Below are 27,136 nucleotides of genomic sequence, written 5' to 3'. Positions count from 1 at the left end.
ACTTCGCCAACTGAGGCTCCCCTCCCATGATCGATTCCACCGGAAATGGTCGGCCTATCTCCATACCACGGGCTCTCCTGCTTCACCCCGCTCACTGACAATACCCCCCCCTTGGCATTCCCTTGAGTTCTGGAGCGTCGGGCTCCTGCATATGAACACCGGATAAGGGCTTAGATGAGAGTCTTTATGTTTTATGCTTAATCTTTGAAATAATCATACTGGGTCTCCATGCTCTACTCTCTTTGCTTACGGATATCTTACTTTGACACATCTGCTACTAATACTACGGTGTCGCTCTGCAATATTCCCCCCATCCCCTCCTTTCTTTCTCTTCCTCCCCCCCTCCCCCCACCTCCTTTAGCTTTATCTCTATTTTCTATCGTTTTCTTCATCTGCCTATTGTTGGTTTTTCCTTGCTCGATTATTCTCCCAAATGGGAACATTATACAGTTTAAAATGTGAAATGAAGTGTCGATGCCCACCTCTCGCATTCAAGTTAGGGGCAACCGTTTTGTTTACATGTTCAGCCTTGCATATAATTGTGCTTCCCTGTTTCAAATGTTCTGAATGTATTGTTAATCAACCTTCAATAAAATATTATATAAAAAAAAAAAAAGTTTCAAATTATTGCTCTCGCTCCAACGATCGCGGCGATACCGCACATGTGTGGTTTGAACACAGTTTACATATGTGGGCATGACTTGCGTATGCGTTCGCTTCTGCGCGCGAGCCAACGGGGACGGGGTGCTTAGACTTTTTTTTTCCTATTAATTTTATCTTTTATTTTTACACTGTCCTTTTAAAAAATGTTTTTTTTTTATTACTTTTATTCCTATTACAAGAAATATAAACATCCCTTGTAATAGAAATAAGCATGACAGGACCTCTAATGTGAGATCTGGGGTCAAAAAGACCTCAGATCTCACATCTACACTAAAAAGCATAATAAAATAAATAAATTAAAAAACAAATCTGGATTTTTGACTTACCGTAAAGTCCTTTTCTCTGACAGACGCAGCTCCATATTCTTCTTAACCATTGGGTTATGCTGCCCCCTACAGGAGTAGGACAATAGGCAGGAAAAAACTTTACCAAGCCTATGGGGCAGTCCCTGAAGGCATACACCCACTCACTCTGCTATAGGATTCAGTTTTGTTGCAAGCAGTGTCAGAAGTAAAAAACCCCAACCCACTCAGAAATAAAGGGGCGGGTGCTGCGTCTGTCATATGAACTTCAGAGAAAAGGATTTTACGGCAAGTCAAAAATCCAGTTCTCTCTATGGCTCATTAACAGACGCAGCTCCATATTCTTCTTAACAATTGGGAGGTCCCAAAGCAGTATTTGCATGAGGGGTGGGAAAACAAAGCAGAGAAAGAACGTAAATCCCCAAAAGCTAAACTTACCCCACCAGGTAACCTGGAGCTCAACCAGGAACAACTGGAACTCACCAAAAACATCATACACCCTCAAAGAGAATAAATTATCTTTTAAACAGCAGCCTGCAAAAACATTGCGGCCAAAGGAAGCATCTGAGGATGTCAACATTGTAGAAATTTGTGAACGTGTGCACCAGACGACCAAGTTGCCGCCTCGAAAACTTGCATTACTGACGCCTGATGGTGAAAAGCCCAAGAAGCACTCAGCCCCCCCAGTAGAATGTGCCTTCACAGTGAAAGGTGGAACCTGACCCTTTAGTGAATAAGCCTGATCCATCTGGATACAGTCGCAGCAGATCCAGTTAACCCCTTTCCGAGGTTCTTCCGTAAGGACAAAAAAACAGTCCGATTTCCTGAAAGACTAAGTAACAGACGGGCAAACCCTAATTGCCCGAATCACAGCCAAAGAATGCAAGGCAATTTCATTGGGATGCTTGGGCTTCGGACAGAGTGAAGGCAGCACAAGGTCTTCGTTCAATGGAAATCAGAAACCACCTAAGGAAGAAAACGACTGATTAGGTCCAAGTAACACTTAATCTCTGTGGACCACCAGAGAAGGAGAATGGCAGGACAGCGCCGCCAAATCAGTCACTCTGAGGCAGAGGCAATAACCACCAAAAAGACTACCTTCTGTGACAATGTAAGCAGAGGAACATCCCTAAGTTTTCAAAGGGAAGTTTTTGAAGAACAGACAGTACTAAGTTAAGATCCCACGGAGGTAACGGGGACTGTATCGGAGGAGCCACATGACGAACTCTCTGGATAAAAGTGTGAATCAAAGAATGCGTACCTAAAGGGTGTTGAAGAAACACCACCAAAGCCGACACCTGGCTTTTAATAGAACCCAAGGCCAACCGCTGCTCAACCCCTTTCTGGAGAAAAGTCACTGTCCTAAACACTGAAAAGGAGCGTGGATGCAGCTTAATCGATTCACACCATGAGATGTACAATTTCCACGTACAAAGATAGATCTTCCTTGAGGTAGATTTTAAAGCCTTCAACAGTGTAGGAATCACCGAGTCAGAAAGACCCCCTATCCTTCAACACCTGGTTTTCAAGAGCCATGCTATTAAAGCCAGCGACCGTAAAGGAGGATGGAAGATTGGACCTTGAGACAACGGATCTTCCCTGAGAGGAAGTCTCCAAGAAGTATTGGCGACCAACCTTACCGGATCTGCGTACCAAGACCGGCGAGGCCAGTCTGTGGCCACCAGAATGACCGGAATCTCTTCCACCTCTATTTTGTGCAGAAGCCTCTGCAGAAGTCTCAGTGGAGGAAACACATAGATCAGCCGATACTGACCCCAAGGAGCCACCAGTGCATCTGTGGTGTCGGCCAGAGGATACCCAGACCTTGCTATAAACCTCTGTACCTGCTCGTTGAGCCAAGAAACGAAAAGGTCTACATTGGGTGTCCCCCACCAGACACACAATAGGTGAAACACCTTTGGGTGCAGGGACCATTCCCCCTGATCGAACACGTAACGACTTAAGTAATACACCTGCCAGTTCTCCACTCCGGGTATATGCACGGCGGAGAGGGCTGTAATAAAATGTTCTTCCCATATTAAGATCTCAGCCCCCTCCTGGACCACCAGGACACTCTTGGTGCCCACTTGATGATTGACGTAAACCACGTCTGTGGTATTGTCTGATTGAACCCAGACTCGACAACCATGCAGACAATTTGTCCAGTGACTCAAGCAAAGCTTAATCGCTTCCAGAATATTGATTGGAAGTCTGGACTCTATCAGAGTCCAGGTCCCCTGGAAACACAGCTTTCCAAGTACGTCCCGCCCCCCCCCTCTTGACTGTTAGAGGGACTGGGGAAAATGGAAGAAAACCCAGGGGTCTATCCATCCCAAGGAGGGGCCCAAGTCCACCCCAAGACCGCCAAAGCTATGGGGGGGACAATACACCATACCAAGGAAAATTGGGTGGGCGCCACTCTGGGCAAACTACCTCTCTACTAGGAGTGGGGGTGCTGATGGCCAAGGGGCACGCTGCGACTCAGGCTGAACCAGGTCGTGTGCGTCCCCGGCGAGGTTTTCACTCACGGGTCAGCCCCTGTCCATTGGGGCTATGTCGTGGAGAAGTCTAGAGCAGGGCTATAACCTGCACGTGCTCGCTGGCTGGACTGGGAGACATGAAGGATCTAGGACAGTGTTTCTCAACTCCGGTCCTCAAGGCACACTAACAGGCCAGGTTTGCAAGATAACAGAAAAACATCACAGGTGATATCATTTGCTGCTCAGTGATTGCAGTATTCTAGTCTGCATCTCCCCAAGGTAATACTTAAAATCTGGCCTGTTAGGCCCCTTTCACACACGCTGTCCGTTTGTCCGTTTTTCATCCATCCGTTGACGGATGAAAAACCGACATCAATGCATCTCTATGTAAAAACGGATGACAACGGATGAAAGACGGATAACAACTGACGAAAAACGGATAACAACTGACGAAAAACGGATGACAACTGACGTTGTGTGAAATGGGCCTTAGTGTGCCCTGAGGACCGGAGTTGAGAAACACTGATCTAGGATATCCAATCTGAAACCCAGTCCGGCTGTTGATTGCAGTTCTCTCAGGAACATAACTAGCTAAATTTAAATTTTAACAAATGTTCCCTTTAAAATAAACAAGCTAAGACTTAAGTCCCAGCTTGGAACTAGGTCCTACTCCTAAACTAGGCAGAAAAACTGAATCCTATAGCAGAGTGAATGGGTGAATGCCTTCAGGGACTGCCCCATAGGTGTGGTGACGTCTGTCAATGAACGGTAGAGAAAAGTAATTTTATGATGAAAAAAAAAAATGGGCTCTTTAAGGTCGTTGCTAGGACGTGACGTATGACGTCGCTCCGGTCCTCGAAGGCCATAGAGTTAAGGGGGGCCATCTTGCCCTCACTCGACTTCCTGCCTGAGGGGAGAGTGGACCGGATAGTTTTCCCTGCTACCGAAGGCTCCGGTAAGTGGGGAAAATGACCAGGAAGTGGCAGGAGGGGCACCTCTCCTGCCACCCATGAAGGTGATCTCGTGGCGAATCCACCGCTGGGACCACCCTTATGTTAAAGCGGACCGCCCGTCGTTAAATAAAATACCAGGGTTATGGCAGCTATCTCAAAGTACCGATGGAAATACATGGCGTGCGGTCCGTTAAGTGGTTAAAAGTATGTCCATGTACAGTATAGTATACACACAATACATGGCCAGGGCACCTTTTACATACGTTACTGCATCAATGTGGCATGGCATTGAGGCGATCAGCCTATGGCACTGCTGGGGTGTTATGGAAGCCCAGGTTGCTTTGATAGTGGACTTCAGCTTGTCTCAATTGTTGGGTCTGGTGTCTCATCTGCCTCTTGACAATACCCCACAGATTCTCTGTGGGTTATAGGTCAGGCGAGATTTCTGGCCCATAAAACACAGCGATACCATGATCATTAAATCAGGTATCAGTACTTTTGGCATTGTGGACAGATTCCAAGTCCTGCTGGAAAATGAAATTAGCATCTCCATGAAGCTGGTTAGCAGAGGGAAGCATGAAGTGCTCTATCATTTCCTGGTAGAGGACTGCGCTGATTTTGGACTTGATGAAACACAGTGGACCAACTCAAGCAGATGACACGGCTCCCTCAAATCATCATTGACTGTGGAAACTTCACACTAGACCTCATGCAACTTGGATTCTGTGCCTCTCCACTCTTCCTCCAGACTCTGGGACCTTGATTTTCAAATTAAATGCAAACTGTACTTTCATTCGAAGAGAGGACTTTGGACCACTGAGCAACAGTTCAGTCCTTTTTCTCCTTAGCCCAGGTAAGACATTTCTGACGTTTTCTCTGGTTCAGGAGTGGATATGTGTGCAGTGGCTCTTGAAGCACTGACACCAGCACACTACTTAAAATTCTTGAATGGCCTTTGCTTTACAATCCTCTCAAGGCTATAGTTATCCCTGTTGCTTGAGCACCTTTTTCTACACACATTTTTCTTCACTCAACATTCTATTAATATGCCTGGATACAGAACTCTTTACAGCCAGCTTCTTTAGCAACGACCTTTAGTGGCTTACCCTCCTTGTGGAAATTTCTGTATTATTTTATATATATATATATATATATATATATATATATATATATGGTCTTATGTGATAATCAGTTTTCTGAGATACTGAATTATGGGTTTTCACTAGCTGTAAGCCATATTTGTCAGAATTAAAAGAAAGAAATGCTTGAAATATATCACTGAATTACTGAAATAAATTAACTTTTTGATATTCTAATTTTTTGAGATGCACCTGTAAATATTACAAAAATTGGACATTTGTCTTACCGTAAAAGCAATTTCTCTGATGTTCATTGACGGACACAGCTCCTGATCTTCTTAACCATTGGGTTATACTGCCCCCTATAGGAGTAGGACACTAGGCAGAAAAAAAAAGACAGACTACCCCTATGGGCAGTCCCAGGGGGTATACTCCCCCTCTCTGCTATAGGTACTCAGTTTTGTTACAGTCAGAAGAAGAATTACAGCTAAACAGATGGGTGGGTGCTGTGTCCGTCAATGAACATCAGAGAAATCGATTTTACGGTAAGACAAAAGTCCCATTTTCTCTTTCGTTCATTGACGGACACAGCTCCTGATCTTCTTGAACATTGGGACGTCCCAAAGCAGTGTCAAACATGAGGAGTGGGAACAACAAGAAAAAATTTCCAAGGCTAATCCATAGCCAACCAGCTAACAGGAGCTCAACCAAAAAACAACTGGAGCCCACCTGAAAAAAACATTATACCCTCAAAGAGGACTAGGTCCTCTAAACAGCAACCTGCAAAACCTTGTGGCCAAAGAAAGCATCCGCAGATGCCGACACATCCACTTTATAAAGCTTTGTGAAAGTGTGCACTGATGACCAGGTGGCCGCCTTGCAAACCTGTGTCACTAACGCCTGATGACAGAAGGCCCAGGAAGCACTGAGAGCCCGAGTAGAGTGCGCCTTGAAAGGAGGAACCTGGCCCTTTATTGAGTCACCGTCTGTCTGATCAATCCGGAGAGATCTCATCGCAGAGAAAGCGGACAGTACTTTCTGGGGCCCATTTGTGAGCACAAATAGTAAGTCTGACTTCCTAAAAGACTCCGTAGCCGCCAAGTACACCCCAATTGCCCCAAACACATCTAGGGCATGCAAAGCAACGTCCTTAGGATTTTTTGGTCTGGGACACAGGGAAGACTACACAATGTCTTTGTTCAAATGGAAATCAGAGACAACCTTTGGAAGGAACGACGGACAGGGGCGAAGCACCACCTTATCTATGAACCACCAAGTAAGGTGAATGACAAGAAAACGCTGCCAATTCCGACACTCGCAGAGGTGATTGCCACCAAAAAAGCCACCTTCTAGTACAGTGTAAGCAGGGGAACCGCCCAAAGCTTTTCAAAGGAAGGCTTCTGGAGAATAAAGTACCAAGTTGAGGTCCCAAGGCGGTAACGGACACCAGACTGGAGAAGCCAAGTGTCAAACCCCCTGAAGAAAGGTACGCACCAGGGAGTGCATGGGCCAAAGGTCAATGAAAAAAGACAGCCAAGGCCAACACCTGGCCCTTGATGGTACTCAAAGCGAATTTCTGCTCAACCCCACATTGAAGGAAGGTCAAGACCAGAGCCGCTTAAAAAAGAGCGAGGGTGAATCCCAAGAGCCTCACACCAGGGAATGTACCAGGATATATCTTCCTAGAGGTAGACTTCCTGGCTTTAACAGTGTTGGAATCACCAACGCAGACAAACCCCTATCCTTCAGCACCTGTCTTTTAACAGCCAAGCTGTCAAAGCCAGTGACTGTAAAGCAGGATCGAAGAAGGTACAGCAGATCCTTCCTGAGAGGTAGTCTCCAAGGGATGTCGGCAACCAGCCGCATCAGGTTGGTGTACCAAGACTGGTGAGGCCAATCTGGAGCCACTGAAATGACCGAAATCCCTTCTGCCTCAATCTTGTGCAGGAGTCTCGGCAGAAGCTGGAAAAGAGGAAAGGCGTAAATCAGAAGATACTGGCCCCATGGGACCACCAACGCATCTGTGGTGTCAGCCAGAGGAACCAGTGACCGTGCCACAAAGCTCTGCACCTTTTTGTTGTTGACAACAGATCATCCTCAGGGGTGCCCCACTGGAGACACAGCTGATTAAACACCTCCAGATGAAGGGACCACTTCCCCTGATCCAATGCCTGCCGACAGACAGTCTTGCCTGCCAGTTTTCCACCCCTGGAATGTGTACTCTTCCAGTGTCCAGACCCCCCCAAGCAGAGTTTCAACCTAGGACGCCTCCCCATCCAGACAGGCTGGCATCTGTGGCGCCCACCGTCCAATACAAGGGGAGAAAGGATTTGCCCTGTCGAAGTACCGGATAACTAAGCTACCAGATCAGGGACCCTTTTGTTCCCCGGCTCAGGCGGATATTTGTCCTATTTGGCCAGAATCTCCCTTTGCAGGGACCTTGTACGGAACTGTGCAAACGGAACCACCTCGACGGTAGAGACCATCAGGCCCAACACCCACATGCACGTCCGGAAGTAAGACCACCTGCTGGACAGCAGGAAATTTATTGCAGCATGAAATTTCTGGAGTTTGTCGAGAGGAAGGAACACTCTGGCTAGAGCCGAGTCCAGAGTCAGACCCAGATAGTCCAACTTTGTGGAAGAAATCAGGGAGACTTCTGAAAAATTAGCAGCCAGCCTTACTCCCTCAGAGTCCGTATAGCGATTTTCACGTTGTCCACCAACCCAGTAAAGGACTCTGCTCGCAGGTGAAGGTTGTCCAAGTAGCCCAGTACCGTGATCCACTGCTGATATAACAAATGGCAGCACCAGGGCCAACACCACAAACTGATAATGCTCCATTCCCATGGCAAAGCAGAGGAAGCGCTGATGACAGACACATATTGGAATGTGTAGGTAAGCGTCCTTGATGTCGATAGAGGAAAGGAAATCCCCCTGATGCCACCACTGTGCGAATATACTCCATTCTGAACCCACACAAAGCAATTCAGTGCCTTAAGGTCCAGGATTGGACGCACCTTGCCCTTCTTCCTGGGAACTGTAAACAGGTTAAAAAAAAAACCCTGAAAACGTTCCGAACTTGGAACCAGAACAATCACCCCTTGAAATACCAGGTCTTGCACCGCCCCAAAGAGAGCCTGTAAGCAGTCCAGGGACAGGCACACATTGGAAGGAAAGAACCTTTCCGGAGGGTAAGAACAAAACTCGATTTTATAGCTGGACCGTATTAATTTGTGGACCCACTTGTCTTGTAACAAGGAAGTCCACGGGTCTGGGAACCAGCGAAGACATACCCCCACCCCAGACATGGGTAAGGGTGCTCCTTCATGCCGAATGAGCTTTGTCTGCAGGTCTCTAGAAGCCCGCTCTCGACTTGCCAGACCAAGGTCATTTGGATCCCTTGTCATTCGAACCTGAGGGACGGAAAAAAAACTTGTGAGGCGAGAAGGACGGGTCACGTCTATGACAAGGATCCTTGCCCTTACTAGCCTGCGGAAGAAAGGTACTCTTCCCCCCCTGAGAGACCCTAATGTTGTCAGCCAGGGTAGCTCCAAACAGGCAGTATCCTTGAAAAGAAAGATCAGTTAAGGCCTTTTTAGAAGTCTGGTCCACAGACCAACATTTGAGCCACAAAACACGCCTAAGGACCACTGTCGATACAGATAGTCTAGCAAGCAGGGGAGCCGCATCCAAAAGAGGAATCACAGATAAACTGCAGCACCTGGACCAACTGGCAAAGGCAGGGGGGAGGTGCTCCCCCTTCAGGTCACGGCATAAAAGTTTAGCCCACTTGGTCAGAGTTTGTAACACCAGAGCAATGGTGAACACCGGTCTAAGTGCCCAACCTAAATCATGGTTGCCTTGTTCTATCTGTAAACTGGAGGATCCATCCCCAATGGAACAGTCCACTTTTTAAGAAGGGACTTCTCATAGGGGTACCGCATAGCAAATTGCTTAAGGACTACTAGGGGAAGTTTTGGCCGCTCCTCACTCTTTTGCCACAATTCTGTCAAAATAGGAGGGGAAAGGAAACACCTTTGCGGCTCTGGATGGCTTTTGAGTGCCAAAGGGAACTGGTGCCTCCTCTGCAGCTTCAGCTGCGTTCTCCACCTTTAAAGTCTTAGGCACAAATACAATCAGTGCATCCACCGGCGCCTTTTCGTGCGCAACAGGTGTAGAGGAATCATACTCACTATTTGAGAATTCAGGGCGCGTGGTCGCAGTCCCAGCAGGGTGAACCACGTCAGCCGAGTCAGATTCAGGATGTGAGGAGAGAGATCAGGTACGGGAAGGCGGGGGCGCTTTTTGCTAGTCCACCGCCAAAAAACCACCTCCACCCGGGACACAAAGGACTCCAGAACTGTTGTCAGTGCATCAATGGATGGTTGAGACCCGGAGGGCCTCGAAGCCTCAGAGGGGGGTCAGATGGGAAAACGTGCGCCAAGGACTCCATGAATCTATAGGGGGACCCCAAAAAAAAAAAAAACACTGCTAAGGGGCACCCCCACCGTTCTGGCAGCACTACCCGGTCGGCAGAAACAGAGCACCAATGGATCCAGCAGCAGAGAGGGAGAGGACCCCACAAGCCTCACTACCTCGCAGAACAAGCACCGGAATAAACTGCTCTCCACGTGTGGTGTCCAGGGAATGAAGAGACCCAGGAGTCAGCACCAGGGGATGAGGAGGGGCTCCCACAGCTGAAATTGCCACCCAGAAAGGCTCCGCTGTCATGGCCACTGCTATTTCTAATGCCGGACTACCGCAAAATCACCGGAATACAGAAACATAGCCGCTGTGCATTACAGCACACATGCTACAACATGGAGGCACCGTGAGGCCTCCCAGGGATTCCTAGGCCTCAGAATAAGGCCCATGCAAGAAGGGGGCCCTGGCAGGTGCCCCCATCAGGTACAGCCCCACCCCCCTGATTGCCCATTCCCGAGAGGCATACCCCCTGCCCCCATTGCCAGTACAGTACCCTACCCCAGCAGGTAGGCCAGACCACCCCACAATCCCAGCATAGGTGGAGGGGGGGGGATGGGGGGGCTATATGGCCAACATAGAACACAGGACACAGATGAGGGGGGGGGGTGCCTAACAGGAAGAAGGAGAACCGGGGAGTCCAAACCACCCCAAGACCCTCCAGGGGGAGAGGGGAAAAATGACAACATACCAGGAACCAGGGGGGCACTGCTCCAAACAGAACATTCTCTCCATTGAAATGTGGAGGGGGGGGGGGCTGTCGGCCGGGAGGAATGCTGTAACGCAGCCCAAAACCCAGTCATATGCGACCTCGTGAGACGTTTAACTCGCAGGCCAGCCCCCGTCCGGTGGGGCTATTTTGCTGCCGACCAAGCACAGAGCTAAGGTCTGTCCATGCTCGCTGGCCAGACTAGGATGACCACTGATTCTAGATTATCCAGCCCGTCGCCAAGTCTGGCAGTTGATTGTAGATCCCGCAGGGAACAATTAGAAAAAAATCAATTTAAAAAGGAAAAAATTGCCAGGAAAATTGTAAGATCCCAGCAAGGAAAGAGGCCCTTGCTCTTAACAAGGCAGAAAAAAAAACTGAGTACCTATAGCGGAGACAGGGACTGCCCATAGGTGTAGTGAGTCTTTTTTTCTGCCTAGTGTCTTACTCCTGTAGTGGGCAGTATAACCCAATGATTAAGATGATCATCAATGAAAGAGAAAAAACATTTTTAAACATTACATATTAAATACCTGCAGAATGATCTTTTTTGCATGGCAATTTAATAAATATCTTAAAGTCCTCATGCACTACACAAAACAGTGACCATAGCTGGCAATTAATAGAGCAATATATGACAGTTACACACCTTAATGTGCTTAGCAGTTACCTCTGGTGTCTCATCATAACCCCCAAATGTGTTCGGCAGACCTATGGAATAATGAAGATTTATGATGTTAATAGATGTCTAAACAAGCGTATTACCAAGATTTTTACCTTTTATATGCTACACATGCTTACATGAATAACTATTCATTTTAATATTGCAATGATGTTATAAAATAATAGTGTATGCTGTGACCATAGAATTCCATGCTAATTCGTTATGTGCAAATATACTGATATTTGCAGGAGTTTCAAAACCATGCAAATCACAAAGGAACCAGCTCCCGACACAGGACCAAGTGCTTAGTTGAAACAAGCATCGGGATCAAAAGACTTGTGTACAGGGGAAATGGATGTACTTTTCATGTCACACAATAGTAACACAGTTCCATGTAAACCAACCATACAGGTTGAAGAAAAGACAAAAGTCCACCTAGTTCAACCAATGAAATGAAGACAACCCCCCCCCCCCCCCCAAAAAAAATAACAACAAAAAAAACATGATCTAACTCGTTCCAGCATAGGGAAATAATTTCTGATCCCCTAGGAGGTAATTGGATATCCCCTGTAACTACCCTTGGTATTACCTATAAATGGTAGTATCCAGTTACAGTTTGTGCATTCAGAAATGCATCCAGCTTTTTTTTTTTTTTTAAACAATCTACTAAGCTGTCCAGAACTAGTCCTCTAGGGGAGTGTATTCCATATTTTCAGAGCTTTTGTGGAGGTTAAATCTATTTTCCTCCAGACGTGGAGTGTCCCCTTGTCCTCTATAATGACCATTAACCTCCCTAGCGGTCCGATTATGTCCGGATTTCTGTGCTAAAAGTGGTACATTGTTTTGCATGGAAATCTGTTTTATATTTTAAAACTCCCCTTCCCCTGCGATCCTGCTGTGTGCTCGGCCGATGCCGGACCTGTCTTCTGGTTCCCTTCCCCTGGGTAACAGGAAAGCTCAACAGGAGCGAACAAACCCAGGAAAGCAAAGTAACCAAAGGGTAAAAAACCCCAACAGGAGTGGACAGGCGAAAAAATGCCATGTCTCCCCCTAAGGCACTCAGAACTTTGCGGCCAAAGGAGGCATCTGCCGATGCCAAAACATCAAGTTTGTAAAATTTTGCAAAGGTGTGCACGGACGACCAGGTCGCCGCTTTGCACACCTGGGACACAGACACCTGATGGTGGAAGGCCCAAAACGCACTCACCGCTCTGGTAGAGTGTGCCGTGACAGGGAAGGGCGGAACCCGTTCCCTAAGCGAATAAGCCTGTACAATCGTCTGTCTGATCCATTTAGAAATGGTTGCCTCAGACGCAGCCATACCCTTCCAAGGTCCCTCAGGAAGGACAAAAAGAGAATCCGACTTCCTGAAGGATTCAGTAGACGACAGGTACACCCTGATCGCCCGGACTACATCCAAGGAATGCAAGGCAAACTCTTTAGGATGCTTAGGATTCCCACACAGCGAAGGCAAAACAATGTCCTCATTGAGATGAAAATCGGACACCACCTTTGGAAGGAAAGATCGATGGGGTCGCAAGACCACCTTATCCCTAAGAAAAAACAGGTAAGGGGGGCGGCAAGACAGGGCCGCCAACTCCGACACTCTGCGAGCAGATGTGATCGCCACCAGAAAGGCAACTTTCCATGACAGCGCAGGCAGAGGAATCTCCCGGATGTTTTCAAATGGAGGACGTTACAAAATGGACAGAACCAAATTCAAGTCCCAAGGAGGCAAGGGTAAGGGGAGCCAGATGACGCACACCTTGAATAAAGGTGCGGATCAAGGAATTTGACGCCAAGGCAGCGCTGGAAAAGAATGGCCAGCGCAGATAACTGACCCTTAATAGTGGTCAGCGCAAGACGCTGGTCCACACCAGATTACAGGAAGGCTAATACCCTTGCCACCGAATAGGAGCGAGGATGGAAACCCTGCGATTCCTACTAGGCAAAATAAGCCTTCTGGGTACGGTAATAAATCTTACCGGACGAAGCCTTCCTAGCATTGAGTAGGGTAGGGTTGACCGCCGACGAGAGACCCCGATCTCTCAAGACCTGGCTTTCAACAGCCACGCCATTAAAGCCAGCGACTGTAAAGCAGGATGGAAGATCGGCCCCTCCGTAACAGGAGCCGCCAGGGAGGCTCGACGACCAGTTGCATGATGTCCGCGTACCAAGACCGGCGCGGACAGTCCAGGGCCACTAGAATCACCAACCTCGGTTCCGAGACCAACCTGTGAAGGAACCTGGACAACAACTGAATCGGGAGGAAGTCATAAATCAGGCGATACCGATTCCAAGGCACTACCAACGCGTCCGAGGCGTCTGCCAGAGGGTCGCGTGTTCTTGCCACAAACCTACCCACCTTGTTTAGACAAGACGCGAACAGATCCACGTTCGGGGATCCCCATCGCGCACAAAGCATCTGAAACCCCTCCGGGTGTAGGGACCATTCCCCCTGGTCCAGGTTCTGATGGCTCAGATAGTCAGCCTGCCAGTTCTCCACACCTGAAATGTGAACTGCCAAAATCGCCAAGACCCGCGTCTCGGCTGACCAACAGAGCAAACAGTCTGATCGCTCGCAGTTCCAAGACATTTATCGGTAGGGAGGATTCCTCCTCCGACCAAGTGCCCTGGGCAGACAAATTGCCCAGAACGCCACCCCAGCCTGACAGGCTGGCGTCCGTGGTGACCACCTTCCATAACAACGACCGGAAGGATTTCCTGGAGCCACCACAGAAGATCCTCTCTGACTTGGCGGCTCAAAGAGATCCTCCTTTCCAAGGAATGAGGACGTCTGTCCTACTTGGCCAGAATCTCTGCATGCAGAGATCGTGTGTGGAACTGTGCAAATAGTATCGCCTCGAAGGCTGACCCCATCAAGCCCAGGGACCGCATGAAGGTCCTGAGCGATGAGGACTTGTTGTCCCTGAGGGAACTGACCTCGTTCTGCAGAGTCCGGAGTTTGTCCTCTGGCAGGAAGACCTTCGCCTGGGTGGAGTCCAGAACCATCCCCAGGTAAGTGAGGCGAACAGAAGGAGACCATGTCGACTTCTGAAAATGGATGGCCCACCCGAACTCCTGGAGCATCTGAACCGTGGTTGACAGGTCGTGCAACAGAGTGGCACTGGAACACATGCCTGACGAAGGGGTCCTGTGCGGCTCCGAAACGTAGCACTATACTTTTCTGATGTGATCTTATCTTGCATAAAGTTTTTTGGACTGCTTTCGCAAGATCCTTGGTGTGCTGGCGAATATGTATCTACTTGGCACTGGAACTTGACCGTAACAGAAGATCGTCCAGATACCCAAGGATTGCAATCCCCTGCGCCCACAACAGGGCCAGGACAGGAGCAAACACTTTTGTAAACACCCTTGGAGCTGAAGCGAGACCGAAAGGCAACGCCACAAACGGATAATGCTTCTCCGCGATTGCGAATCGAAGGTACCTCTGATGACCTTTGTAGATGGGGATGTGTAAATACGCATCCTTGAGGTCGATGGAAGCCAGGAAATCTCCTGGACTCAGGGAGGCCACCGCCGTTCTGAGGGATTCCATGCGGAACTTTTGAACCCGCACGAAGCGGTTCTGAAACTTTAGGTCCAGAATTGGACGCACCTTGCCCTCCTTTCTCGGCACCGTGAACAGATTTGAGTAAAAACCCCGAAACTGGTCCCGATGTGGCACCGGGACGAACACCCCCTGGGCGAGGAGATCCTGAACCGCCCGTTGGAGATCTTGGAAACGATCTGAGGTCAAATGAAGATTTGAGGGAAAGAATCTGTCTGCTGGGTGCAATTGAAATTCGATCTTGTACCCTGACCGAATGAGTTCCTGAACCCATCTGTCTTGAATCTTGGCCAGCCAAAGTTCGGGAAACAGCGCAGACGTCCCCCCACCCCTGAAACAGGTGAGGGTGCCCCTTCAGGTCGAGGCGGACTGGGCGGCTTTTGCCTTTCCCGCCCAAGGCTTCTTCTGGCCACCAGAGGCCTTGAAGGATTTGCCCTTGTCTTGTGCCTGGAAGGCACGAAAGGACCCCTGGTTAGGTTTAAAGGAAGGGCCCCGCTTCACCAATTCGTCCAGGGAGTCCCCAAAAAGGGGATTCCCTGCATAAGGGATGTCAGATACCGTCTTCTTGGAAGACTGATCGGCCGACCAGCTTTTCAACCACACGATGTGACGGATCGTCACTGCGACTGCAGATAAGCGTGAGACTAAAGGGGCCTCATCCAAGGCCGCGTCACACAGGTATAAAACAGCCTGAATAATTTGGTCCACCATCTCCAGAGTAGCAGGAGGGGCGGAATCAGCCACAAGGGTGCGTCTTAGCAACTCAGTCCACTCCACCACAGCCTGAGAGACAATTACTGAGGCGAACACGGGTTTCATCAAGGAACCTGCCACAAGATAGGAGTGGCGGGTAAGAGACTCCACCTGCCTATCCGCCGGGTCCTCAAACACAGAAGAATCCTCCGTGGGCATCAGAGTTGCTATATTTAACCTGGATACAGTGTGGTCCACCTTAGGGGCCGCAGTCCAGCGCGAATTCACCGGAGACGCAAAGGGATAACGGTACTGAAGCTGCTTAGGCACCACAAAATTGTGCTTTAAATTGAGCCATTGTTCGTTCACTGTTTCGACAGGGAAACACCTGAACCGACTTCTGGGTTTTGCGGGTCCCAAAGGAAGACCGCTTACCCGGCAGGTGGGTCTCATCTTCTAAATGTAGCGTGTCTTTAACAGAGCTAATGAGCGCAGACATTGCAGCGCGTTCTCTGGCCGACCCGGAGGGGGAATCCTCTCCCTCTTCCTCCTCCTCCCCCCCATCCGACTGAGAGGACTGAGACCCCTCAGGGGGTACACTGTCCGTGGCAGCCATATCTAGCTCAGAATCAGAAGATTGATAAAGCCTGGGCCTTTTCTTAGAAGCCCGCTCAGACATCAACAGATCCACTTTGGACGCTAAAGTCGTAAGTGCAGCAGCAAGTGAGACTATGGCAGAGGAATCAGGAGTACCTGAACCCTCCACCAGAGCTGGGGGGAATTTGCTATCCTGGGACTCCATCAGAAACACTTAGAGATTAAATGGTGCTGGCCCTTTAAATCGGCGATAGCGGCAATTCCCACCGCAATGAGTGACTAGCCTGTGCTACTAAGCACTGAAAGATAACTGCCAGCAGAGATATAAACCAGAAAAAATATCAGAAAGCCCCCAGAAGTGTGTCTATACTGTACCCACGCTGCCAGCTCGATCTGTGTGCTTGGAAAGAGGAAATGTCACGCCACTAGAGGCTGAACATAGGTCTGAGCCACAAGAAAATGGTTGCCAATGTAAGTCTATAGGGGAGGCTCCGAGAAAATGGCCGCCGAGCACATGAGGAAACACATTGCCCACACTAAAGATGACGCCCGAAAGGGCGCCAAGCATTACAGAAAATGGCTGCTGCCCTCACCAATGAGGCCAAACAGCCTGCCCACACCTGAAATGGCAGCCCCGTGGTTTTACACCGATGTGGCCCCCACAAACATGTCTGTACCCATAAAAACGTTGCACAAGCATCACAAGGGACTCAGGGACCCCCACAAACCCCCCACACAGCGGCAAAACCGCTATAGCGCCCCTGCAGGGACCGTGAAGGGACACACGGGAACCATACTGACAGACATGAGGGGGATATCACAGACTCCACATAGACTGCCATCCCCATAACAGAGGCCCCACATACACCCCCCGGCAGATAATGCCATAGACCGAGGGGTAGCATGGTACTCACCGGTCCAGCGAAAACAAGGGTGCCACTCTGTGACAGGAAGCCTCCCACTCTGGGTGGGGGTGCCGTCAGCCGAACAGGACGCTAGCAACACGTGGCGTACCGCAGTTGTGACATCCCAGCGAAGTAGCCACTTCGCAGGCTTTGTCCCTGAGGACAGGAACAGGTCGTTTGCAAGGCCTGGGCGTACGCATAGCCTGCTAACGCTGGATGGCAGGCTGGGATTCCGTAAGGCTCTAGGACAACCAGTGTGATTCCCAGCTCCGCAAACGCTGTAGTCTTCCGAAGTCCGACTAACTAAGCGCAGGAACAAATGAAAAGCTATAACTGTAAAGAAAAATCACTTTTGCAGAAATAAAAATTAAGAAGAAGAAGAAAAGGCTGAGACTGCAGCCCCAATCAAGGGAAGCCTGCCATATAGAAGAGAGGAAAGCGCCTCTTGAGTGTTGTAAACGATTTAATGAAAAAAATGATAGTAGTGACTCTCATTAAGGTACTCGTTATCGTGTGTGGCGTTGTGCTCCGGAGGCTGGATGTCTGCTCAGTTCAAGTCGGTCTAATCGTCCGGGTGGGCTCTGGAGGCTTGCTCTGCCGAATTCCGGGTAGACCTTAATGTGAGTCACTACTATCATTTTTGTCATTAAATTGTTTACAACACTCAAGAGGCGCTTTCCTCTCTTCTATATTTCTGATACAGAGCTGCTTCACTCCTCCGGTCAGCTGCCCTGAGTGACAACCCCTCCATCCATCCATCCCAGGGTCAACCTCGGATTTCTCTCTCCCCCCCCCCCTCCCCTCTGGATTTGAAGAGAGCACACCATCACTGTCTGTCTAGGAACTTGCACATGGACTTTAAATCCCCCCCCTTGTGCCCAGGCTCTTAATGATATATCTCCCATGTGTTGGTGCTTCTTTTTGGTTTTACCCTGAAACCTGTCCACATTTTGCAGCCACCCCATTGACAGCACCACCTGAGAGCGCCAAAACACTCCCTATTTTCCAGCCAAGGGAAGCCTGCCTACTCCTAACTAGGCAAAAGACAAACTGAATTGGGAATGCTGCTAGCAGGGGGGTATTGAAGCGAGACCAAAAAGGTAACGCCACAAAACCGGAAAGGCCCTCTGCGATAGCAAACCGCAGGTACCGCCGACGACCCTCAAAAATGAGGACGTGCAGGTACGCGTCCTTCAGATCTATCGAAGCCAGGAAATCTCCTGGACTCAAGGAGACCACAACCGAACGGAGAGACTCCATTCGAAACTTCCGAACATTCACGAAGCGGTTCAGAACTGTCAGGTCCAGACAGGACGCACTTTGCCCTCCTTCCTGGGCACAGTGAACAGATTCGAAGAAAGCCTCCGAAACCTGTCCCGATGAGCCACCGGGACAATCACCCCCTGAGCAAGCAGGTCCAGCACCGCTTGATACAAAACCCGCAGACGCCCCGGAAGCAGATGAAGATTGGAGGGAAAGAATCTGTCCGCCGGCCGGGAAAGGAATTCGATCTTGTAACCCGATCGAACGATTTCCCGAACCCACCTGTCCGATTGCGCGGTTTCCTCCGACCTTGGCTGCTCCGGCTAACGTCCCCCCACCCCTGAAATGGGTGAGGGCGCCCCTTCAGGTAGAGGCGGAATGACCCGCCGAGCCGGCATTGCCGGACTCCTGCTTACCCGCCCAGGGCTTCTTCTGGGTGCCCTGGGCCTGGAAGGGCTTACCCTTGGGATGGGTCCGAAAGGCACGAAAGGACCCCCGATTGGAACTAGACGCAGAACCCTGCCTGCCTCGAAAAGACTTGGGTCTTCGGGTTCTGGGGCAGCATAGTGCTCATGCCCCCCGTGACGCCTGTTACCAGGGTGTCCAATGCCTCGCCAAAAAGGTGAGAGCCAGCATAGGGAGAATCAGCAACCGTGTCCCTTGAGGATTGGTCGGCCGACCAGCTCTTCAGCCATATCAGTCGCCGTTGAAGCACTGCGACACTAGAGAGGCGAGCCACTAAGGGGGCCTCGTTCAAGGCTGCATCACACAAGTGCATGACTCCTTGGTGGATCTGATCCACCAACTTCAGCCGGGCAGGTGTAACACCAGCAGACACAAGATTGCGCCTAAGCATCTTAGTCCAATCAGCACCCGCCTGAGCCACCAGGACGGACGCGAAAACGGGTTTGAGCAACGAACCCGCCACCGTATAGGAATGTCGAGATAGGAACTCCAACCGCCGATCCGTGGGACCCCGGAAAACTGGGGCATCCTCAGTAGGAACCAAGGCAGCCTTGTTCAGCACGGCCACAGTGCGATCTACCTGTGGAGGCACACACCATCGTGATTCCGTAGCCGGATCAAAAGGATAAAGCAACCTAAACCGACTAGGTACCAGGAATGGACGTTTTAATGTGCGCCACTGTTCATTAACAGTGTCATGGAATTCTTCTGGGCAGGGAAAAACCTGCACAGACTTGCGGGTCCTGTGTGTCCCAAACGGGGACACAACGCCTGGAGGACAGGGCTCATCCTCCAAATGTAAGGTGTCCTTAACAGACACAATCAACTCATCTATGGTCGCCCGTTCTTCAGGCGACCCCGGGGAGGGGGCATCAACCCCTTCCAACTCAGCCTCCCCCTCAGACCCCAGGGGTCCAAAGATGAGCGGGACCCTGAAAAGGGCACGCTCGCAGCAGCAGCAGCCATATCCCCATCTGAATCAGAAGAGAGAGACAACCTGGGACTCTTCTCGCAGCCCGTTCAGACATCAGCAGTTCCAATTTCGCCACAGCAGCCAGTGCAAAAACAGTGTCTGTCCCTTTTAAGAACGCTGCGGTGTGCGCAGCCCACCGCTACTGCAACAGTGATGAAAGACCCCCAAAGGAGAAAAAGAAACTGAGCCAGAAGCGATATACAGAGGGAAATATGAGAGTGATAACCTGCAGAGCCCGCAGAGCGTTGCTACCAGTGTCCTTGCTGCTGATGGAAATGCTGCTGGAGAGGGCTGGACTATAAGCCAGACCCCGGGAAAATGGCTGCCCCATAGGGATGCATTGGAGGCTATGCCAAAATGGCCGCCAACATGCGGCCGGACCGATCGTTCCACCGCGCACAAAATGGCGGCGGATGGCGCCAAAATGACATGCAGGAGCGCCCCAGAGAAGCTACACGTGTGCCCATAGCAAAGATGACGGACCGCGCGAAAATGCACCGCTGCGGTCGCCGCACAGTCATAAACGTCTGCACCCCCAACAAGCACCTATGGTGACACAGGGACAGGGACCCCCGGCAACATACCGATCTGCACAAGCGAACCCCGCAGGGATCGCACAGGGAGTCACACAGGCACAGACATGGGGACACACAGCAACACAGACTGCCACCCCAGACAGAGGCCCCACACAGAAAAGTACTTACCTGTACCAGATGGCGTGGGGGAGCCTCTATGCACGGAAAACCTCTGTCCTCATCTGACAGGGAGTGCCGTGAGCCAGGGACATGATGCAGCACCACAGACGAGTCCTGTGAGGTATCCACCTCACGGCTGCATCCCTGCAGCGAACAGGGATGGGTCGTTCGTAATGCCAGGGCGAACCATAGCTGAACGCTCGATGGCGGGCTGGGGGGTCCATCTGACCCTCTATGCCCTGGAAAACATGGGCGGTCAGTCCGAATCCCAGCACCGCATGATCCATCTTTATCCGAAGAGAAGACTAACACTAGAGCTGACAAAATAAACAGTTAGTAAAGCAATAGAAAAAAAAAGACATTTTTCAAAGAAAATCAAATAAAAAAGGTTAGGAAGGCTGAGACTGAAGCCCCAGCACAAGGGAAGCCTGACTATTCCTGATGCTAGGCAGATTAAAACGGAGTTGGGAGTGGTGATGCAGGGGGGGTATTGACCAGATGGGACAGCCCCCATGGGTGTGTATATGCTAATGCCTTTTGTCTTTGAAATAAGTCTATATGCCTAGCTATTCCTGCCGATGGGAAGTCAATACCCAACAGTGATGACTTAGAGGTGGCGGCGACTGTCGGAGGACGCAAGAGAAACATCCCCAGTGCCCCTGAACTCATCTTATTAAACATAAAAAAGTAGGAGGAACGGGTATGGTGCAGCTACATGACTACTTCTTAGCCTCTCAGCTTACCCATCTACATAAGTGGTTCCCGGAGAACCCAGACATACACTGGTCACAAATAGAAGCCGCATACAGCAAAGTAGACCACCTGCACCAACTACTGCTAGCAGACAAGTGGACCCCCCGTGTCATGTCAGACATGTTAGTTACAACTAAAACGTCCATCGCAGCCTGGAGAGAACTGAATAAGCATACAAATGTGAGAGATGCCCATTGTAAACAACGACTACCTCTATTAGACTCCTTGACATCCTGATCCCCTGTCTCTCCACTTTAAAATGGAGGGACAATGACATTCACTGGATTGACGACCTCTTTAGTAATAACCAACTGAAACCATTTGCATCCCTCACTCAGCAATACCAAATCCCACGCTCAAAATCGTACAATTATACACGTATCTCCTTGTTCTTGACCAAACACCCACCACCACCCATCACTTTTCCGTATTCGGTACACCAGTTCTTTATCAACCCTACTGGGCCAAAAAAAGGCATCACCTTTTTCTACAATAGATTCCATGCCAAGACCACTTTCCACAAATCGAATCCCAAGACGATCTCCAACGATCTTTCTCATCACAACAGTGGACTCAAGCCTTCCGACACGCGTATGGGGTGTCGAAATGTGTCAACCACTGGGAAATGTCACAGAAAATAATTTCCCGCTGGTACTTTACCCCATATAGGCTGTACCGATTCTACCCGACACACTCCCCACTGTGCTGGAGGGAGTGTGGCCGGGTAGGCAATATATACCACATACTGTGGACATGCAAAAACCTTACTAGCTTTTGGAACCAGGTCTTTGGCCTTATCTCGTCAGTAACAGTCACAAATTGCACCGAATCCCGCTCTGGCTCTTCTTACCCTAGATATCGACTTGACTCCTAGTAAGGCCAGGTGGGTTGTGTCACACATACTGCTGGCGGCCAGAGCCACCATCACTAGGAGATGGAAAAATACGGAAGCTTCAAACCTATCAGAGGTAGTAGCCTCAGTGTCGCTTACATTCGAAAATGAAAAGGCGCTGGCATTACCCTCACACTCGCTTATAGCACACTCCAAACACTGGGAACCATGGATCATTTGGAATGATAAATGATTGACTGTTTTTGTTTTTTTTTTGCTTACAATCTGCGATTTGATGTACCTTACTTTGCTTGTTGTTCATGTAACCTTTTTTCTACGTTGTGTCTGGACACGTTGAGGCCCCGTTCACATAGCAGCGACGCTACTTCCCGGGGCGACCTCCGAGGTCGCGGCACGCTGCTCGCCCCGCGACCTCGGAGCGGCCGGCACGGACTTCATAACATTGAAGTCTATGACGGTCGCTCCGGGTCGCCCCAAAGAAGCTCCGGACGCTTTTTCTAAGTCGGAGCGACTTGTGTCGCTCCTATTAGAACGGGTCCGCAGCTTCCCTATGGAAGGTGACCTACGGCGACAGGTCGCCTCACAGGTTGCCCCAGTGTGAACAGGGACTGAATTCATTTATTGTATATGCGGTTTTAAAAACCAATAAAAATTTATTTGGAAAAAACATGGTCGCAATCACTTGACCAGACCAGCCCCTGTCCTGCACCTGACTCTCAACAGCAAGGCCGTCAAAGCCAGCGATCGTAAAACAGGATAGAAGATCAACCCTTGAGACAGATCATCCCTGAGAGGAAGCCTCCAGGGAGCGTTGGCAACCCGTCTCACCAGGTCGGCGTACAAACACCTGTGAGGCCAGAATTACTAGAATTGCTTCGGCCTCGATCCTGCATCTTAGTGGCAGAAGAAGCTGGAGTGGAGGAAAGGCGTTAATCAGATAGTACTGGCTCCATGGAGCCACCAGAGCGTCCATGGCGTTTGCCAGAGGATCTCGCGACCTGGCCATGAACCTCGGCATCCTTCTGTTGAGGCGAGACGGCAACAGATCCACCTCAGGGGTGCCCCACAGTAGACAAATCTGATGAAACCCCTCCGGATCAAGAGACCCTTCCCCCTGGTCCAACAACTGACAACTGAGGTAACCCGCCTGTCAATTTTTCATGCCAGAAATGTGTATGACAGAGGGCCGGAACGAACCGTTCTGCCCACCCGAGAATGTCGGATACCTTAGAGGCTGCCAACACACTCTTTGTGCCGCCCTGGCGATCCACCTAAGCCACTGCTGTGGTGTTGTCCAACTGAACCCACACCGGGAGCCCTCGGAGCTGCTCCATCCAATAATTCAGGCAAAGCCTGATCACTCGAAGTTCCAAGACATTGACTGGCATCTGCAGCAAGGTGGGGAGGCAGCCATCAGGCCTGAGAACGCTTTGTCGCCCGGCTCAGAAAAAAATCACCTTGACCAGCGACTTAGGAAACTTGTCCCATTTGGCCTAAAACTCCTTTTGAAGGAGTTTCATGTAGAATTGTGCAAACAGAACCGCCTTGAAGGTGAATACCATCAGACCCAACAGTCGCATGCACACCCGAACGGACAACCACCTGTGGGCTAGCAACATTTAAGTCACAGAATGCCACTTCAGCAACCTTTTCAGAGGAAAAAAACATCAAAATCAAGAGTCAGCCCCAGATGATCCAATTGTCTGGTTGGAACCAGGGCAAACTCCCAAAAATTCAGAAGCCGCCTGATTTCCCACAAAGTATGGAGAGCATTTGCCACATTGGCCGTCAGAGCTGACAGAGACTCTGCTCTCAGGAGGGGGATGTCCAGGTACCCCAGCACAGCAATCCCCCGCTGGCGTGTTGCGGTGCTAGTGTACATAGACAGAAGAGAAGCAGAGTCTAGACCGAAGGGTAAACCACAAACTGAAAGTGCTCCTCCTGATATAAGTGATATTAATTTAGCCATGCTTAAATTCATTTATGCAGAGGCCCCCTTTATGAACTGTAACTATTTTAAAGAGTTTAGGTTTTCTATAGGATGCTGATTCTCAAAGCTATGGGCTTCCTTCAATTCTTTTCCATTGTAAGTTTCCTTCGATTGTGTTTTACTGAGAGAAGCCTGTCCTGTGTATTATTTCAGATTCGGTCTTTCCTGGGCTGCTTCCTGAATGTAAACATTCTTTGTATGTGAACACCTTTCCTGCTTTCTATGCATGATGAAGTAATTGTATAATGTATTTTTAGTGGTCTGGGAAGACTAATTGTTACATCCCTTCTGTACTGTATATAAGCTGTCATCAGGATACATATATTCGAATACACCATTGAAACACTAACCTGTCTAGATGTTGTATTTCCGAGCGCTCGTATATTCTTTGCAGATTGAAGGGAGACTGGCCGGCAGAATTATACCTACCAAGGGGTATTACCTTTCAGAACTGGTGTCAGAGAAGTGGGATGTGACTTTGCCATCAGAGGTAAGTGAGACTATTCTGTCTTATGACACCCTGATTGCAGGCACATTTCTAAGAACCCTAGTGCTGTGGTAGCACAGGAGAATAGGTCTGTTTGAGCTGAGGTAGCTCACAGACAGATTATTAGCTGTTTGAGCTGAGGTAGCTCACAGTCAGATTATTAGCCTAGGCAAATTTAAAAAGTGGTAGGAATACTCCCTTCAACCTGCTAAGAGTGCTATGCATGTTTTTTTGCTTATTGTGCTTTTTATTATATTGCTTATTGTGCTGTTGTAAGAATGAAATGTCAGTTGGTAAGTGAAATGAACTGTTTTGTCACTTTTGTGTAGAGATTTAAGTTCATTTACTTTTATGTCTAATAAGAGGAACTTATTTGTCACGATTACTGGTTTGACATATATGGAAACTGTGTATATATAATTATATATGATTTGTAAAAATTGCGCCTGCGGACTGATAACATAACACACTGTTCCTGATAGCGACAGTCACATTATTACTGTAAAAATTGACTGACCGATCGTAGGTTATCAGACAAATCAAGATAAATGTTTATTATGTGTATTGTTTGTTTGTCTATAATGGTAGGAAAACCTTCTTGATAGCCACAATACCTGGGAGTATCAGTCAAGACTCTGAAAGGGTTTTTTTTTGGGGTTGTTCCAAGAAGGGAAATTCAGAGTCTAAATTTTAAGGTTTAATATACATACACCAAGTGGCTTTTCAGGAATGTTTTTTAACCATAAAGAGGGTCTAAGGACCCAGATACATTTAAGTGAATGTGTAAATCTTAGAGACATATTTCTTTTATGGTTTTGTGAATTTATACTAAAGGTTTATTTCTGATGCTGGCCATACACGATACAATTTTCTTACAATTTTCTTACAATTTTCTTGAAATTTACCTTCAGCTATGTAGTACAAACACCTACCTAATTGGATACAAATGAATATGTTTAATTTTGACCTCTTATTATGTGGTTTGTGGTGGATCTAACAGAAAATTGTGATAAAGAGTTGTCCGGACATGTGTGGCCAGCCTTAGAGATATTAGGATACAAGTAAATATTTTAGTAAATGTTTAGTTGTAATGTAAAGTACATGGAACATGCGGGGAGAATTGGTTTATTTATGCCCTGTATTAGTACAATAGAATAGGAAAAAGCTATGTAGAGCTATTAGAAGTGAAAGTGAAAGTCTTTAAACACATAGATATAGTCCACAGCGATTGCCTATAGACAGAAGACTGGTGAGTTTTGGGCAGTTAGGTGTCACTGCTGAATAGCACAGTCTTATAATTCAAACATTTGTTGTTAATTTAAAGTCACAGTACATGTTAATTGTAAAAAAGCAAGTTTCTGATTGGGCTACAAAAACTTTGGAAGGTTTTCAAAAAGCCATAACAGAGAGCGATATGGCTGGCTTTTTTGATCTGTCTGAAGAAAAACAGCCTGTCAACGCACATTTCCAAAGGCCTTATCAGAAGAAGCAAATCAAAGAGTAGGACATTTTCAACATAGGCCCCCCCTACAATAATAATATTACCTTACAAATGCCCAATGCCCCTGACCACACCTGTACCCCACAGTTTCATTCTCCAAGGTAGGTGTAGTTTTCTTCGTAATGTCAGACAAGCACAAATTTTTGCTTCTCTAAAGACCTTATCATATACGCTTTAACCACTTGCCGACCGCCGCACGACTATCTACGTGGGCGGTCAGCCCCTCACAGGCAAAGTGACGTAGGTCTACGTCGCTCGCCTGTGAGGGTTTAGGGAGCGAGCGCGCGCCGCCGGAGGCGCGCTCCCGCTCCCGCGTGGTCACGGACCCCCCCGCGCGCGTGACCGGCGGACCCGATCGCCGCCGGCCACTCTGCGATCGGCGGGGGAGAGGGAGATAGTCAGGCAGCTTGTGTAAACAAGCTGCCTGTCATTCTCCTCTCTGTATGAGAGCTGATCACATGGATCTACTATGTAGATCCATTGATCACTCCTCATACAGTTGAAGCCACAGCCAATCACAGTTAGAATCACGCCCCTAGGGACACACACAGCCCCTCCCTCTCAAATAAAGTTAACCCCTTCACTACCAGTGCATTTTTACAGTAACAGTGCATATGTATAGCACTGATTACTGTAGAAATGTCACTGGTAACCCCAAAAGTGTCAAAAATGTCAGTCAAGGGTCCGATCTGTCCGCCGCAATGTCGCAGTACCGCAAAAAAAATCACAGATCGCCGCCATTACGCGTTAAAAAAAAAAACAACAAAAATGACAAAAATCTTTCCCTTTGTTAGTAAACGCAATAACTTTTGCGCAAACCAATCAAAATACGCTTTTTGCGATTTTTTTTACCAAACATAGGTAGCATAAAACAAATTGGCCGAAAATATTAAAAAATTTTGATTTTTACATTTTTTTTTGGGGGAATTTCATATAAAAAAAAGGGAAAAATATTGCTATTTTTGCAAAATTTACGCTCTTTTTTTGTTTATAGCGCGTGATCAAAAAATCGCACAGGTGATCAAATACCACCAAAAGAAAGCTCTGTTTGTGGGA

General features: G+C 48.7%; 1 protein-coding gene across 1 annotated transcript in view; it reads right to left on the bottom strand.

Moving 5' to 3' along the window:
• The window catches only part of MTR (5-methyltetrahydrofolate-homocysteine methyltransferase), a 1,642,758-nt gene that overhangs the window by 1,176,371 nt on the left and 439,251 nt on the right, over positions 1-27,136 (bottom strand). The window contains exon 10 of the mRNA XM_082249226.1: positions 11,320-11,381. Within this exon, the coding sequence (XP_082105352.1) occupies positions 11,320-11,381 (62 nt within the window). The remainder of the gene's footprint in view (positions 1-11,319; positions 11,382-27,136) is intronic.

This window comes from Pelophylax lessonae (assembly GCF_965119305.1).
Source record: "Pelophylax lessonae genome assembly, chromosome: 3".
Taxonomy (NCBI): Eukaryota; Metazoa; Chordata; class Amphibia; order Anura; family Ranidae; genus Pelophylax; species Pelophylax lessonae.
This window is presented reverse-complemented; position numbering and strand designations above follow the sequence as displayed.